Source organism: Pleurodeles waltl, chromosome 4_1 (genome assembly GCF_031143425.1).
Source record: "Pleurodeles waltl isolate 20211129_DDA chromosome 4_1, aPleWal1.hap1.20221129, whole genome shotgun sequence".
In the NCBI taxonomy this organism is placed as follows: Eukaryota; Metazoa; Chordata; class Amphibia; order Caudata; family Salamandridae; genus Pleurodeles; species Pleurodeles waltl.
In genome coordinates, this window is record NC_090442.1 from 279,871,560 (window position 1) to 279,890,219 (window position 18,660).

The following is an 18,660-nucleotide window of genomic DNA, read 5'->3' on the forward strand; positions in this document are numbered from 1 at the left end:
GGGTGTCATGTCAGATGAATTCGAAAATTAAAGCTGTCTAACAACATGTAGGACTTTAAACCCTTATTTATGGGAACTGAGGATCTATGGCAAGATTTAAAACACAGAGGACCAGTTGAACCTGACTTGGTCTGTGGTCCTTCTATGGTCCTTCTATGGTCAACATGTTTCATGCTCTGTTGCCTCAAATGGTCAAGCAGTGTTTCTTCAGGACCTTTTGTTTGAACCCTACTATATACGATTAGTGTATAACCTACAGTGATGAGAGATCTATGTGTCATACGAGATAAGTACTTCCCACTTTAGATGACATGTTCCAAGCGATATACCTGTTGAGGTATAAAAAATATAGCATCACACATTGTTTGTGTAACTTTTTAATGCATGTGTCTCTGCAGCCTCAGTGTAGGAATGCTGGCAGCTGTTTTTTTCTCAACTGTTCGGGGCCTAGGACATCGTGTTACTATAGCCAAACCCGTAGGTGTAAACTTAGTTGTGCGTTCCCTTTCATATGATGATTATTTTAATCATTCCAATATTATGCATTTGTGACTGTAATTTACTTGTGCACAGCAAAACAACTGAGTTTGATATTTATCTGACAAGGCAGTCTTACCCCGCATTAGAGACCTTTCTGCCCACTTAAGATCCGAAGAAGCCGGCACCCATGGACCTAAATGGTCCTTATGCAGTGTGGTGTGCCTTCCGGTGTCCTACCCATATTCTCCAGTCCTGAATGGTGAGTGGGAACGCAGTGCATATTTTTTATCCCTCTCTGTAACAAAATAATTAAGAACAGGTGCCTTTGTCTCTGGCCAGCACATTCCGCTAGTTACATGACGAATACGGCCGCCATTTTGTATTATGTATTCTATAAACACGTGATTTATAGTATGTACATGCGCACAGCAGTGTTAATGTTCCATACCAGTCATGGAACTGAATTATGAATGCAGCATGTTTCTTTTTATCCATCTCGACGATAAGTTAATTTAGGCCCAGTACCATTATCTTCTGACCCTGAGAGCTGAGAATCATGTGACTCTGAAACATTGAATATGGCCATCATTTTATAATGTCTATCTCATTAATCAGTCACATTCTATAAGAGATGTGGATACTCCTAATAGTGCTCATACGTTTTGACAGTCAAGGAAGTAACGAGTTCTAAACAGCAACCCAGTTCATGTGCTCCCAAAAGCAGCATGGAACGTTTATTTTGTGTCCCATATCTCCGTATTCATTGGTATCTTGTCCTACATATGAGCCAATGCTTATATCATATTGGGATATCATTCAAAAGGATAATTACTTAAGTGTTTTCTCATGTGTGATGTATTTGTATGATGGGACTCTTAGTGGGTGACAATTTCTGCCAGCATATGCTCACTCACTGCGACGGTGATGCCATATGATATAGTGATTGGAAACCTGCCCCCCGACCCCTCTATGGTGATAACATAAAAATATGTTTTCACGGTTGATTTGTATACAAATAGCATATTTCCAGGGTGCTGCTCTTCTTCTGCAGCTGGCTGCATGGCATCTTATCATTGAGTCCCTCCTTAGATATATCCAATTTGAGCACCCATCGCTGTTTATTTAGTACGAATTGTGCTTTTAGAGTTGTTTCATAATGGCACTGTGTCTAATACACTCCACGTCATATTATTCGGTATGTGTTGAAAGTCCTGGAAATGTGCCATAAGTTTTGTGTTTGGGTGTCTACACAAAATAGTACTCCTGTGTTCATTAATTATTTGAATGGAATACTTGCATTCTCCTGAACAATCCTATATCAGAAACTGAAATTAGTAAATAAAGGGACTTAACTCAGTCAGTGCTTCAGGGTCTTCTTCACCTGCAGGCTGAAAAAGGGAGCTCTCTTTTTCAGTATTGGTTGAGGCATCCGGGGCACTACTCCTTTGCTGACTTGAATGTAGGACGACTGAAGATGATGTACTGGAGTCTTAGTACATTACTGGTAAAAGGATAGAGGAAAGCTCTCCATCACCGTCTTCAAAATTATGGATCATGATAAATGCATACACAATATATTTACAATTAACTCAACTTGAATTGCATATTTTGTAAAAGTTAATTACTTTACTTTGATTTTGTTTGTACCATTACTTGTTTTTCCCCTCAGTGCATTGGGCAGTTCTGTTGCTTAATAAATAATGTCGATTTGGTTTAATTATTAGGCTGACTTATCTCTGTACAATGAATTCAAATCGTGGAAAGAAGAGCCAACTATGGACCGGCAGTGCTCTTTTCTTGGCAGAATATATCAAGAAGACATATGCCCATGCCTGGCCTTCTCTAAAAGTGAGGTAACTGTATTTATTGATCACATTTTGTTGCAACATCATGGATAGAAGTTTGTTTCTGTGAACATTGCTTTCATGTCCATAAAAGTGTTAGACCGTCATTTATACAGATCAACTGATGAAGTGGTTTGTTCTTTCTTAGAGACTATGAAAGTCTTTCTAAACCCCACTCCAACCTGTATCGTATTCTTCTTTGTTACTGGTGGAAACCTTGGTTGTGCTTTGCACCTAGTTATTTCATTATACTTTATTGCGGTTCATAGCCAAAAAAGTGTATCAAAATGATAGAATGTTATCCATTTAAATAAGCAAATTCATTGCAGTCATAACATATAAATCAATTACACAAATTTGTAAAAATGATAGTTATGACTATATGAAGTATAAGATACAAAAGTAAGAAACATAAAAAGAGAAAAAATTACTCTACCTTCCACCCCTAAAACACTACACACATCTCTTACGAATACTCCAAGCCATAAACAAATACCTGGACACAGAGAAAGCAATTCGTTTTCAAGATTCTTAGAGCTACTAGGTGATGGATAGTGCCTAGATTTCCGCAAAGGGGGACTGACCATTTCGATCTAGCTTTTATGTAGGCTTTACAGAAGAACAAGAAGTGCACCTCCTTTTCCTCTAACCCGCCGCATGCTGGACATGTAGCGCTCAGTACATTACCTCCTGCCCCCCACTTGCAGGTTAACATACTGAGAGGAAGGGCTCCGTGCTAACTGAAGGTACAGTTTCCCTGCTAACCACTGTCTGCACCACATCTATGAAAGCTTCAAAACCATAATAGTCTTTAAAATCTAGAAACCTAGAAATCATTGTGCCAAGCACAGGGTTAGCCAAGTGTTTGGACTTTCTAAAGCCCCTATAGGACCTAGCCAAGTCACTCTAAGTTGTCGCAAAGTAGGCCACCTCAGGGTTCCCCCACACTGGCTCTTCCAATTTTTCCTTAATAAATTGAAGCCACAGCAGTTTAGAGGCACCTGGCCCAATAGTAGACTAGCTTGGGGGTTGCCCATTCTGTTCTCCAAAAAAGGAGTGGCCTCAGTCCTAGTTCCTCGTCCATGGGTCGAACACCCAGATCAAACCTTAAGGGCAAAAGTGGGGTGCTCTAGGGGAGATTAAATAAATGTCTTAAGAATGCATTCTTAACTTTCAAATTACCACTAGCCATCTTGTGCACCCATAACTCTGTCTCATACATCATTGCCCCCAAAGCCTGTGTCCTATATAGCTCACAAACTGGGCTAACTGGTTTAAAGGATAAGTCTTTAAAGGCTCTCCCTAGGCCACCAGTAAATTGGGACAAACTTTTGTTTGTTCAAGTGTAGTAGCCAGTTCATTTGCACTGAAAGCATGATTTCCAGGTAATCAAAAACCTTGACCCGCTCCAAGGGGAGACCGTTATGCTTGGGACCAGACCTCGTATATGGGGAGGGGTGGAATACCATATACTTAGTTTTAAGTGTGTTAATTTCCAACCCCCTCATCCCTCAAAAGCACCAAAACAATTTAAAGTCCTTTGGAAATCCATTGGGGTTCTTGACACTAAAAGGGTATCGTATACAAACATTAATGCAGGAAGCTTGAGGCAGGCAAGTCTGGGGGCATCATTCAAAACTTTATTCAGATCATCAATCAACCCATTTATATAAAGAGATCGAGTCGGGCCTGCACAAAGCCCTTCCTAACTCTTTTCTGAACTGAAAATGGTTTGGTGAGTTTACCGAACAGGACCTCGTGAAGTCTCCGTAGGGTCTCACACAAGTAGGGACCCCTGTTTTTTTAACAGAACCTCAGACAAATTATCTCTTGGGACCAGGTCAGAAGCGGCCCATAGGTCCACAAATATTACTTAAAGACTAGCACCTTCCAGCCCCGCAGTTTTCCAGTATGAGCTGGAGGCGAAAGACCTTGTCCATCCTAGAGATACCTTGCCTAAAACCGTCCTGGAAAGTACTGAACACTATTTTCCTGAAGCCAGGCCTGGAGTCTCCTTAAAATCACATGTGCAAACAACTTTTGCATTGAGTCTTTTAAGCTAATTGGTCAGTAATTAGCTGGAAGGAGGGGTGAACCCTTTTTAAAAATGTGGATTATTTCAACTGCGGCACATGAAGCTGGCATAGGCATCCTTCTGCCCCCACCCCCTCCAGAATGGCATTAAATAGAAACCTGAGGTAAGGTGCCCAAACATCGGGTGCAAATGTATATAAATCCCCTGGGATTCTGTCTAGGCCAGGAACCTTGCCTGGAGCCACTTTGAAAATTGCACCTAACTCCTCCTTGATTGTAATCAGGGCATATTCCTCTCATTTTCAGCCTCTCTTCCCCCCCCCCCCCCCCCCCCCCCCCCCCCCACAAATCTCCAAAAATACCTGAAGGTCCATCAAAGGTGGATTAAAAATCATAACACAAAGGGTCTGAAAGTGTTCAAACCATTGATCAGCAGAAATATTACTTTCGATTGAGCCATTGGTCTCCTGCTTCCCAGAGGCAACAAGTTGCCAGAACGTATGAAAGTCCTTGTTCCTTAGAGCTAAGTGCAAGGATTCCCATCTCTGAGTATCCCACTCTCCCTTTGCAGCATCTAGGGTACACTTGTACTGGTTTCTAGTTGTTTGTATCAATCCGGGGTCTTTGAATTTGATAGCCTTACAGAGCTCCAATTTGGCTTGCCGGCATTGCTTATTAAACCAGGTGCCCAGCTTTTTCTTGCCTTTGCTAGCTTTTGCCCCACAAAAAGCTGTTTTTTGAGCTCACCCTTTAACTCCATATGCACATTCCCGAAATATTACCACAGATTGGGGAGGGGACATCCCGCTCTCTATAGTCCCACCCATCTTGTCCAAGGCTAAACCAATGATGGGAAAGAGATGAGTAAAGGATTTTGGGGACTGCACAATTTAATTCCACTTAATCCTGCGCTTATTGGAGGACAACACAAGTCTATCGTCCAACCTAGGGATTCCTTTGCCTTCCCCCCTTGAACATAAGATTCCCCAGGTGAAGCAATAGTGCGTTATGATCACTTGTCATCCCTCACTATGATTTCCATATCCATAACAAATGCCGAAAGTCTAATATCAATGAGGATGTAACCAATCAGTGAGGTCCTACCTGGCCGATTGAAAGTATGAGACCCTTTTCGGTCCGACTTAGTTTGACCATCACACGCGCGAATGGAATGATTTAATACAAGCGCGTTCATCTGGAGAACCAGCGGAGTGCATTTCATCACCGTCTGGGAGACGGTCCTTGGGGATATGTTACAGACTGTCCTCTGCTGTCACCAGATCATCATCTGGTTCAATACTAATGGGTTCAAAGTGATAGTTAAAGTCCCTTCCTAACAATTTGAGTGCATCTCTGGGAAGCTGAGACAGAAAATCAGATAGCGGCTCCACAACCGGGAATTCCTGTACAGAAGCTGCAGGCCTAGAGTAAATATTGACCACATCTAATTCAATATTACTCATGGACAAAAGTGAAAGACATAAAATATCGCTGTTATGTGTCTCCACGTCTGAGTACCCCAAACAGGAGGCTACCCTGGTAGACAGTCTCCTGAGGGGATGCACCTGCCCCCCCCCCGATTGCTGCCTTGGAATAAATGGCATACATAGGATATTGAACATCCCTGCTAATCCATGACTCTTGGAATATAGAGATATCATATTGTATCATAAAGGATACCCAATCAGGATTTTCCATTTTACCTTGTAAACCTGCCACCTTCCAAGACACTACTTCAACAAAACATGGGGTCCTCATTGCTGTAAAGGAGGCTCTACGGCCTTAATCCACTCAACCTCAACTAGCTCACTCAGAATGGTATTCCCGAACACATGCCTTCCCCTGCCTTTCTCCCTTGGGTGGCCAACAACAGTGGAAATCATCATAAGCCCCTTGGGCCTCAGAGCATCGCCAGTCAGCAAACGCTGTGAATCACCCCATACGCATCTGACCCCTTGCCACCCTCCTCAAGGGGTCCGGTAGAATCAGTAGATCTAATGGGATCCAGAAACCTGGGGACATTGTCCATGAAGGCTGCTGATGGCCCCATAGAGTCCCTCATTACAGGGCCGACAACTGCCATGCCACTAAAATAGGAGCAACCGCTAGTCTTACTGGTCATTTCATTGGAATGAATACTTCCATAAGCATGAGGATTGGTACGCTCCTTGGTCTATGTATGGATCATTAGCCATACGTCAGTCCACCTCTTCTAGGGACGTTATAGTGCCCATATATACATTGAACCCATGTGTAAAAGCATTACCACTATCAACTGTGGGGTAAGGAGAGTGAGAAGCCGGTCTTCCAAATGATGCCAAATAGTGTGGTTTATAAACGTAGCTTAGAGATAGCATAGATATGCCAGAATCCACACTCTGGACTTGGGGCTCGTGATGTAGAAGAATCTGGGCCATACGAGAACTCATAAAATTTACAATCGCACAGTCTCCAGGCTGATCTTTTAGACATGCACCAATCCAACTTACTCGTCTTGTAAAAATATTGTCCACTAATGAATGGGGATAATTCCTATTGTGCATCAGCCAATGCATACACTTGTTTTTAAGGTCTTCATGTGACTCCCTTTAAAATGCCCTCAACCTGGGGACCCCAGAAAGAACCTCCACATATGGCAAAAAGCCAGGGGCAGGTAAATGACTATCCCCCTCAGCGACACCCCCTGTCATGCCTGCCCTTGACCCACCCTCCCTAGCCACAGGCAGATATCCCACCCCAACTTGGCCCATGGGCAGTCCACCCCTGAACAACCCTCGAGGATTGGTAATTCTTGCTTTCCTCAGATCCAGCACATTCCCATTGCATGGGGGTGTTACCACATTAGAATCCTTATTGGATCCCTTCGCTGGATCCACAGGCTGGCTTCCATCTGGGTTCCCACTGGCTAAGCCATCAGATTTACCACATGGGCCTGCCTCGTCAAATCTCTGTGGGTCAATTCCAGTCTTTCCAAACATGTTACCAGAGGCAGAAGCTGTGCCACCTGCACTGTCCTTAGCATGCTCTGGATGTTGAGCCCAGAATCTGTCCTCTTTGGCGATAACCTGATAGTTACTTCCATGCTAATAAAATCCATTGATGTACTGTCCCTGGGGGCCACAACAGCTTGCAACTTCCACGACCCCCAACGACTCATAAGGTTGCCCTTGATTCACTTCTAAGTGTTTTGATTTACTGGCAGCCCCACTCTTGGTTATTAAATGAAGGGCATTTCGGATAAGCCTCATACCATATTCATCGTCCCCTACGGTATGTGGGTAATGGGACCCAGTCCCAGAGTCACAGTTTGAGCGTTCAAGACCACCTAGGGATGGCGGGTGGGCTGCCACTTTTGAGGTAGGATGATTGTGAGATAAGGATAGGCGCTTTTCCGTGATTTCAGTTTCCTTTGCCACAACCCCACTTGCCTTTTGCAGCATCTTAAATTATGGTGGGCTTTGAAGAAGCAGCACATAGATGATCCTTGGGCAGGCATTTACGTTTGCCCATGCTGTAAGTAACAAGTTTATCAATTAAAAAGGGACCTTTCGCCTATACAATAGTCCATGTTGATAAGCCAAATACTCAGCGGCCACACAAAAATAAAAAAAATAAAAAAGGGGGTGGGGGCGAAGACTCACCCGAAAACCTCCCCAGGTAATAAATAGATCGAAGAGAGTGGGCCCCAACCTCTTCCAGCTGATGACCGGCCCTATCTTCGCCCGGGCATGTACCCAGGTGTATTACGCACAGCAGGTGTAGCCTAATGAATATTTGCACCTCCATGCATGGAAATCAGCAGTTCGGTCCTCCTGCTGCTCTGGATGATGGGAAGGGTAGGCAGGGTGAATCAGGCTCCCCCGGGTCCAAATCAGGATAGCGTCCCCACTTTGCCCCTAGTACAATATCTCAGAATGTGGTGCCACCCAGCCTTAAACCTACTGGGCTGGTTCACAGCAGTATGTCTAGTTCTAATTTCACCAAATAAAGCACAACCTTTAGATTCATCCCAAAGGGCTTAAGAGGTCACTATTACAGAGTCCTTGAACTCCTTCGAGAAGTCACTGCACTGTAATTGGGCACTGCTGAATCCAATGCTAGATCTCTTTTGCTCTTGACTCTCATAGTCCCATGGTTTAAAATAATGGACCGTTGTTTCTTTATGGAAATGTCTAGAAGAGGCCCACGGTGCCCTCTGCAGGCTCTAAGAAGCAATTTGTTTCACTAATCGTTCTGTGTTACTTGGTTTAATCTTCAAAGGATACGTTCCTGGAAAAGTTGATTGTGATTTTCTATGATTTATATTGCCGTCTTTTAATTTGAGGTCATAGGTATTGGGTTCATGAAGTGTGCAAATGTTCTTCTTGTGTGTATTTGTGCAGCATAACATAGAACACTACCTCTTAACCTGACACATATTTTCTTTTACTCACTGCTCTATCAGTGTGTCCAGTGCCACTCCTTGGGCATTGACTACCACACTACCCTTGGTACTCTTACATGGTTTTTAAGGTCTTGAGTAGATGAATTCGTCTAGACCTCCCTCTCACTCTTCCCACTGGATAAGGATGAAAAACGTTAGGATTTAATAAGCAAGAAAGTATACATTAATTCTTATATCATGGAAATACAGATGATTCTTACTCAGATTCTAGCATGCCTTCCATGCAGTCACCTTGGATGCCTTTGAAACCTCAGTGAAGGAAAGCGGGCAGCCTTTGCAGCCTCAGTGAAGGAAAGCAGGCAGCTGTCTTTATTTCTCCTCTGTTGTAACCTAGGACATCTTGATCCTGTAGCCAAACCTGTACATGCAAACTTAGATGAACGGGGATGAGAATGGCTTGTGTGGTGCAACTTTGAATAGTTGGAACATTTGCTATAGTTATCATTTCAGTGCTAAAAGAAGGCTCTGGCATTAATACGTTTGTCTGTGTAATTGCTGTAGGAGTATGAGTTATATAGTTTGTGGGGTCAGAAATGTGTCCAGTGCCTCTTTTTTATTTTTTCAGTGACATTTCTTTTGGTTTTATCCTCCTTAGAGATCGAAGCAAAGCTTGGACGTTTCAGGCATGCAAAATAATCCATGATCTCCACTCAAAGGGAGGAAAGGGCCAGCTGGTAATTGCCACGCGGTCTGTTTCTGAGAAGCAAAAATACCGCTGAGTTGAGGTCTCCACGATGTGACTCTCTCCAGTTACATTTCTGACGAAGGTGCTCACTCTGATTTGGCAGATGCCCTTATGTCAGGGGAGCAGCTTAAAATATGTGGGATGTTCAGTTAATGAATAGGCAGAGGCGTGGCCAGACATTTCAAAACCACTCAGTGTGATAACCACCTACCCAGTTAAAAGCTGATTATCCTACAATAAAAACACAATTTTTAAAAAAGGTATTCACAGCTCCATTTTCATGTAGCACAGAGAATAACAATGGGATAAGAATATTGTGATGTCGTTTAGTAGGTTAGGTGGATAGGGAGGAGGCTTGTTTAAGATTTCTTAAGCTATGGAACAACCTGATTATATCTTGCAAGCACTCATAAACAGCATTTTAAATCAAGGGTTGCTAGTTCACTCAGCCAAGAAAGCCTTAGTAGAAGATGTTTTATGGAAACATGATGAAGCAAGGGCTGAAGGAACGAGGTCCTGAATATAATGGACCTGGTCTGAAATTACAACTTGAGGCTTCAGAGAAGAAGTTGTAGCCTACCATTGATGTCAGTATTTTTTATTGTTATTTCCGTTATTTCCATTGATTCCAAGTAGAAAACCAAGTCAAACTTTAACGGTGTATTTAGTCACTATGCTGGGAATACAGCCCGAGAAAACATCTGTTCGTGGCCTGGACTGCCATCAGTGTTCCTGACACTCCTTCTATATAGACCTGGCACAACAGAGTAAGGTACTACTAGATCCAGACTACTGTTGGTGATAAGGTCTGAGTACCTGTTCTTGTTGATGGTGTAAATGTTTATTATTGTGCATGCGTTCATAAGTGTGGAGGGAGGAAGGGAGTGTAGGCTGCTTCATGCAGTTTGGCTGTATTGCTGTGTTGTGTGCTGACACAAGCCCTTTTCCTTTCTATTTCTTTATTTGGTTTTCATCATGTGTAAGGATCAGCAACTGAAGGTGTATGTTTGAATACTAGTTACTTACCATTGTGACGTCTGTAGATTAGCCACCACTTGCATTAGGCGACCCACTTGGCATTTCTTCTTTGTGACCTTGCTTATACTTCTGTGTGTTGACTGAAAAAATGGAGGAAATAGAATGCAGAGTGGGTGTTTTTGCATGAGCTTGGATTAAGCAGGGGGCCTCACATGCTTTTTTGACTGGTTTTCGGTTCTTCTAGTGAACTGCTATATGCATCCTTTGTGCTGATTGATAGGGTGTGTACGGACAAAGAATAGCAAAGTCATTATGAACATGCGTTCTTTATTGCACTAGTTTACTGAATTGGGTGCTACTATTTTGCCTGTAATCTGAGGTGCTCTTGTCATTTTCTCCAGCTTTTAAGTTTGTTGCACCCAAGGAACGTTTATATCAAGAAATTAACACTGACAGCATCCTCTCAGTTACATTTCCCTAGACTTTTCATAGTCGTCCCATCTAGCCAGTCTAAGGTAATATGTCTCCTGTTTATAATTGTAGTGTAGAAAACATCACCAGTAGTTTTAATATTTTTTTAAAATCTCTCTATGTAGTTGGCCTCAGCTGTTCTTGAAGCGGTGGAAAACAACACGTTGAGCATTGAACCAGTTGGCTTGCAACCCACTCGATTTGTGAAAGCTTCGGCAGTGGAATGCGGAGGACCAAAGTATGTTAAAATTCCAAATACAAGGAATAACTATAAATGCTGTTCTTTTGTATTGCTATTCTTTCTGTTTTCCATCAAGTGATGCTCTCCAGTTTAATATGCAATACGTTTATGTGAGAAATTGAGTTACTTGGAGCTGGAGTTTACTTAGGGGTGGGGGAAGGGGGGATGGGATCCCTTCTCAAGTTCTCAAAAAACAACTATAATTAAGTTTCAAGGTGAAACACAAGACGTTAATATTTTAACCTATGGTTAACCCTCTGGTAGATTGGCACAAAGCAGTCAGGCTTAATTTAGAGGCAATGTGAAAACTATTTATGCAAGTCTTAAATGGTGATAAAGTGAAAACACATCACAACAAAACAGGATATAAGGTAGATAGAGTCCAGGAGCAGGTTGTAAGGGTGTTTGAGCCCTTGGAGTCACTCCAGTGGCACTGGGATCAAGGTACAGGTCCAGTCTTTCAGGCAGCAGGACAGCAGAGCAGTCCTTGCAGGCAGAGCAGCTGGGCAGTCCTACTTGCAGCAGGGCAGGAGAGCATCCCTTTGTGATCTGAAGAGTTTGGTCTGAGGGTGCCATTTTATACCCAGTGCCTCCTTTGATGTGGGAAAAGCTTCTGGAGTTCTCAGGCTACAGAGGTGTCTGGAATTCCCTGCTTCCCTGCCCTAGTCCTAGTTTGTCTGGGGGCACAATAGGTAGTGTGAAGTCCTTTGAGTGTGCTTGGCCGGTGCCATTGTGGCAGGTGACAGCTGCACCCCAACCCCCATCAAGCCAGGATGGCCCATACCACCAACTCCCAGACCATCTATTGTGATTAAATGATCCAGGGACAGGGTCCAGGCATCAAATAGTTAGGGCAAGAAAATGCTGACTTTCTTAATTGAGCCTTAAATCAGACCTTCTCATTAGCGAGGGCTTTAAATTACAATTCCTCAGACACCAAACATTACTTTTGTTCCCGCTCCCAATAAAAGGGTACCACTTACTAAAGGTAATAAAGTACCACAGTGAAATCCTGTGAGAGAGGTAGGCCTTGAAATTGTTAAAAACAACTTTGAGTGTCTTCCGCTACTGGGGCATGTAAAACCTAAAAGTACAGGTCTAACTTTTTAAATCCAGCACATCCTGCCCCATTTTTAAAGCCTACCCTAAGGGTGACTTGATTGTATTTGCAAGCATTGGCAAAGTCAGTAGGTTGCGGCAGTGCGAGAGCTATTGGCTTTGTGAATGTATTTTAGCTGTGTTGTATAGCAGCACAGCAGCTGTTAAACATGACTGAAAGTCATGAAAAAAAGGGCTATGACATGGTCAGCGCCGTCTGCATTATAGCCAGGCAACTGAACGGGGGCGGAGAGGTGAGTCAAGTAGTACAACCCTTGAGGGGGTGGAGCGCGGTTGGGATCTTAGAGCCTGTGCACCAGTCAAGCCCTGAAAATATCTTTGCTATGTAAATCAATCAATCATACACAAAATATGAAACATTTCTTCAAAATTCAAAAAGGTGTCCTTGTTTTACAAGTGGACCTTGATATTATTAAGGTGCATTATAGCACTGTGCTGAGAGGTGCTTATTAAAAGTGATAGTTTCATCTAACTGGTGTTCTGCACTCACATATTTGAAAGCCTTTCAAATGTGAAAATGGGGAAAAAAAAGTTTTGGTGAACTTAAGTATTTTCCCGATACAACACATTTTAAGCGGGGATGTCGAGATTTATCCAGGTTTTCAGGTTTCATTTTGTACATATCAGCCAGGAAATATGTATCTTTTTGCCTTTACTTATGTTAAGGCTTTGTTTTTACCTGTTACAAAAGCTGAGCGCTTTACATGAGCACTAGGTACATTACACAAGCTCACTTGCATTGATTATAGGCATGAGTAGATTAATTGAGGTGCCATGAATCATCAACGCTGACTCTCACCTAGTTTCCCAGTTCCACAATCAAAACACACGAAGATAAAAAGCAAATGATTGCCTTGTCATAGCGGAAGCAATGCCAACACCAGAGTGGAGTGGAGGTGTCTCCCGAAAGCGAACTGACATTTGCTGCCAGATAATAAAAAAAAATAAAAAATCCATAGTTTTGTTATTTTTCTAGCTATTTGTTAGAAGTGCCCTCAAGAGACTTCCAAGTTTCGTCTGTTTGCGTTAAAACGGGCCCTCATTCACAGTTGTAGAGGCCAGCTCAGAAAGAGACAGGAAATGGGCTGTGTATCCGAGACTTAAAAACTAAAGTAATTCAGGACCAGTGATGACTGCTTTTCACAAAGGAGCCACCACACGACCAGCACTCCCTCGACTCTGCTTCCTGCCTGAGAGTCTGCTCGCAAAACACAAAAGATGACTCAACAAAAAGAAATATAATGAAAAGCATAAATCACGAAGGCACCAAACTGCTCCTTGCAAGGCGGTTGTAGGCGCACACTTCTCTTCCACTAAACCTGCTTACAGATTCGCACAACACAAACAAGGGCAGGTGGAGGAGTTTATTAAACAGGGAGGTGGGGGTGGAGAAGAAACAGATTGGGGCAGAGAGGTGGGAGGGAAAAGAAGCACCACAGACAAAGGGTGTGGCATTTAAAAAAGAAAAAAACAAACCATGCATAAGAATTTGGGAGACTGCCTGAAAGCACCAAAACTCATTTAGAGTGCTGGAAGGCATGCCTTCACAAACTTGAACAAAGAAAATGTGAGCGCTGCAGCAAACCAGCAATAAAGCTGTGGGTGGGCTGTAAGCCCACTGTGTTTAAACAAAACTTCTTGATGAGGCAGTGCATATGCTGTCTAGCGAAGACTTAAAAGGGAGGTTTTGGCCTGGCAAAATGTTTATTTCTCCAGTATTCGATCTTTGATAGATTCACATGCTTGAATCATTCCCTGTCGTTGAAGTGGGAGTCCCGCAGTGTCATAACAAAGCAGTCCTTAACATTGCAATAAGCTACAATGATAATGAACACGTACTTCAATAGCTTATCCATGTCCTTTAAAATGAACTTAAGTCAGCCAAGTAGGCGACAGCATCCTCTAGAACACCCCCAAACAGAGGCTGAGTTCCTCAGATTTTCTGTTGCAAGTGGAGTGAAGGGAATCTCCCTGAGCTCTGCTCAGTTTTCTTTACACCAGTATTAGAAAGCTTATCTACTGCTACTGCCATTTCGGAGACATCTAAAAAAATGGCTTTTCAGACCCTGCAGTACACGTGGGAAGAAAAGATTTCATGCTGAGATCCACAAAGGTTGTCTGTACCACCTCCATCCTCAGAACAAGGTAAAGGACTACAAAGTCAGTCACACCATTTCAACCAAAACCTTGAAGGACAGGGAGAGGCGGCTTCTACTGTGGCTTCAAAAGGCCTAGTCTGTGAGATCTCATAGTTCTGAGGTAGACAGTGACACCTTTTTAACATCTCAGAAGAGATCAAACAAAAGAGAAAGATCGCCTAATCATTGGACGCTATAGGAGTCCAGAAAGGCCCTTAAAGTGCACCATGGGTCTGCTAAGGACAGTTAAAAAAAGGAGAAGGAAAAAATCTCCTCAGAAACTGTAAATCCCAGCACTTCATCTCTAAAACATGGGGCTCGATCTACAAGATCCTCCTCATAACCATCTTTGAAGAAAGCAAAAGACCGCTTTGAAACTCTTGACGATGATCACCTCAACGTCAAGAACACCATAGTTGACGATGGCAACATTAACAACGCCTTCAATTTCCTTCAGCACCCATCCAGTCAAGGGAGGTAATATAATCGGTGAAGGCTTGGTCGATGGCTGTATCCCAGCCATTGACGGCAGTACCATTGATGACGACCACATCGATGGAGATTACTTTATCAACACTGACACCTATAAGACATCCCCAACAATTAGAATCAACATTCATCGGCTCAACGTTGCCTACAGTAAAACTAGCAAAAACATCCATCTTTCCTGAGAACACATCACCAAGCAAGGTGTCTTCTCTCCCCAAAGTCATCTTCTGTATGTAGAGGAGTTGGAGGATGATGGTCCTTTTAGGTCAGCTCACAGTCTGTCCAAACTGCATGTAAAGTATCAAGAAGAGGACAAGCATTATTATAGAGAATATTACAAACTTCAACAGGCAGGAGATGTAGAAAGACCCAAACATTACGGGTGACATTTCCAGAAATATGACAAACCTCCTCCTCAAGCGGGTATGGTGCAAATACCCATGTCTCTATTCTAAGGCCTTCAGAAGATGTGAATAGACTACCCAAATAGGTTTCCGAAACTCAGCAGAAAGACCTGCAACTCCAATCCCACCTCCTTCTCCCAGAGCACAGAGGTCCATTCTTCCTCCTGTGACACCCAGGATGACTCCTGCATCAAATATCGCAGTGCCTCCTAGAGATGATCCTTTGTTGTCAGACGAAGACAGAGAAGAGGGAGAAAGTCCAGCGAATCAATCCACCCATAACAAAGGGGATGATTATTTGATCCCCACTCCATCTCCTCCAACACAACCTAATGGAGAGGGCAGCAAAGAGGTTTCACTTACCTATATCGGTCAAACAGTCTGTTTTGTGTGCGATTTTAAAAAGCCAACAAAGAAATCAATATGAGCCATCCCTGTTGTTGACTACATTTGGGAAGAAGGCACAAAGATCATGAGGAACCTTGCTTCGATAGTGGCTGTATTGCAGCGTATAGATAAGAAGTGCAAAATGCTGGAAGACTCACCTGTATGCTTAATCTGACATTCCAAACGAGACTCTGTGATTTCCCAAACAGCTCGATGCCGTTCAAAGAACCCATCCATGCCTATCTTTGATCCACCAGACAAAAAGGGCAGGTGTTCGACAATATAGGTAAAAGGTTTTCAACCATGTCTGCCATCAGTTTGTGTGGCCAACTCACCGGCCATCTTTGGTCAATACGATCAACAAATGTGGTCTAATATCAGTACATTCATAGACCTAGTGCCAGACGATTTGAGGCTAAGAAGATCCTGCAGGAAGGATATTGCACTTCATCTGAAGAATAGTTTGTGCGATGGACATAGCCGCTACTGGATTTTGGCAGCTGACAGGCGCTACTGTTTTAAGGAGGCAAAGCTGGCTGAAAGCTACATCCTTCTGGCCTGAAGTACTGTAAAAGGTTCTTGACATGCCCTATGATGGAGAAGCCCTTTTCTGGGAAACACATGGATGACACTTTACAGACCATCAAGGCTGACACATACAGTGGTAAACCATTTGCCACTATGCAATTTCAGAAGCTGCCCTTTTGAGGAGCACGTGGAAGACATTTTCCATTGTATAGAGGAGGATATTGATGTTTTCAGCAGTACTGGCCCTTCCAACAACAATATAATCCTTTGTACCAAAGCCCTAAAGGCAACCACCTGCAGAGGCCTAGAATAAACAAGGCACTTGAAAGAAACTGACATGCAAGGGTTGAGACACCAGTCACAAGCGATGACAACACTCAGGTGCCGGTTACTTCCAACACTTACGAGGCTCTTGATGCAAAGATTTCCAGCATCCTCCAGAAATGTGGCGAATAACATCAGATCGATGTCTGTTTGACCTGGTCATCTACGGTCATACCCTGGAATTAATCATGACTACGAAACGCTCCACCAAAGGTAGTGTACCTACCTAGTCTTCACTTACCCAGGAAACAAGCCCTGATAGTGTTAGCCAAAGGAGCAATAGAAAAAGTTCTCCATTTCCCCCATTTCTACTCCTGTGTTTTCTTAATAGAAAAGACAACAGGGCAATGGCGATGTATTTTGGACCTCGAAAATTAAACAAGTCTCTATGACAGCAATCCTTTCAGGTGGTAACCCTTCCAAACATTCTGCATCTCCTAATCCAAGGAAACCTCATGACAACTCTGGCTTTGCAAGATGCATACTTTCACATCCCCATTCACCCCAAGCATCACAAATTTCTACGTTTCACAGTAGCTGGTACCCACTACCAGTTCAAGATCCTCCCATTTGGTCTCAAGTCAGCTCCACGCATTTTTACAGAATGCCCGATTCCTGTGTTAGCTTCTCTTGGGAAGAAAGGTCATCAGATATTCCCTTACTTACGACTGGTTAATGAAAGCACCTTAGACTCGTCATGCTTTGAAGGCAACAGAAGCTGGCCTAGCGTTGTTTCACAGATTAGGTCTCACTATAAACTACCAAAAGTCGCCAACAATCCCATTCAAGAGAATAATATCCTGAGAGCAGCCCCTGTATACCATCCTAAATAAAGCCTTTCTATCCCAGGACAGACAAAGACTCCAAGAACTGGCTCCTAAGCTCTCAAGAAAAATGTCAGTTTCAGTGCGTCTGTTCAAGTCTCTCCTAGGAATGATGTCCTCTCAGATCAGTCTGGTACTTGTTGCACTCCTGAGGGTGAGACCTTTACAGGAGGAGCTAGACAAACAATGGATCCAGACAGTAGGATCCTTCGGTGGTCTAGTGGTAATCACCCCAGGTATGATGGAAGCACTAACCTGGTGGCGATATACCAACAACCTGTCAGAAGCCTCACATTCCTTTCCCAAATGCTCGATTTCGTAATACCCACAGGTGCCTCCTTAGAATGCTGGGATGGTAATCTGCAGGACCTAAAGATTCAAGGAAAGTGGTCTCCAACCCAAAAAAACATACACATCAATCCCTTGGAGTTCAAAGCCATCTACCTCAGTCTTCAAGCTTTTCTACCAAGGATAGCCGGATCATCAGTGTTGATATGCATGGACAACACCACCAGCATGCTCTATCTAAACAAGCAGGGAGGCACAAGATCGCTTGCTCTTTCCAGGGAAGTGCAGGAAATGTGGAGCTGGTAAATAACGCACACGATAACACTTCGAGCCGAACGCGTTCTTGGAACAATTGATCTCCTAGCGGACACTCTGAGCAGTACTCTGAACAACTGCCCCGAATGGGAGCTGGACCAGTCAGCACTAAACAAGATCTTCTTTCTCTGGGGCAAGCCGGCACTGGATCTCTTTGCAACAAGTGAGAACCACAAATACCAGTTCTACACAAGTTGGCATCCACATCCAGGGTCGTGGAGGAATGTCTGTTTGATCAGATGGTCTGGGATCTATGCATACGCTTCCCTCGCCAATACCTCTTATACCAAAGGTTCTCAGCACATTAAAAGCGGAGAGGTGTTGCATTATACTGATAACCCCCAGGTGGCCCAGACAGCATTGGTTCACAGAGCTGCTTCTCCTATTAAGCCTTGAGCCAACCGTGTTGTTTGTACTACTTGCGGGGTGTGTTCTAATATGATTTATTGGCAAGGAATGGACGCCTAGAAATAAAATATATGTGATAGCAAATCATAATTCTTAGCCTTTTGTGATTTACCACTCCACTCCTAAGAGAGCTTGATGTAAATGTAAATTTTTTTCATCATTTTTATTATTGTGAATTTTAATATTAAAAATGACAATTACAGTAAACGTGATTATATACATTGATAATTATGAAAGTAATTATGATTATTTTAAGTAC

General features: G+C 43.2%; 1 protein-coding gene across 1 annotated transcript in view; it reads left to right on the plus strand.

The window, feature by feature from the left end:
* The window catches only part of RAB3IP (RAB3A interacting protein), a 251,761-nt gene that overhangs the window by 129,203 nt on the left and 103,898 nt on the right, over positions 1-18,660 (plus strand). Inside the window, exons 7-8 of the mRNA XM_069228325.1 lie at positions 2,205-2,333; positions 11,062-11,174. Of these exons, the coding sequence (XP_069084426.1) occupies positions 2,205-2,333; positions 11,062-11,174 (242 nt within the window). The remainder of the gene's footprint in view (positions 1-2,204; positions 2,334-11,061; positions 11,175-18,660) is intronic.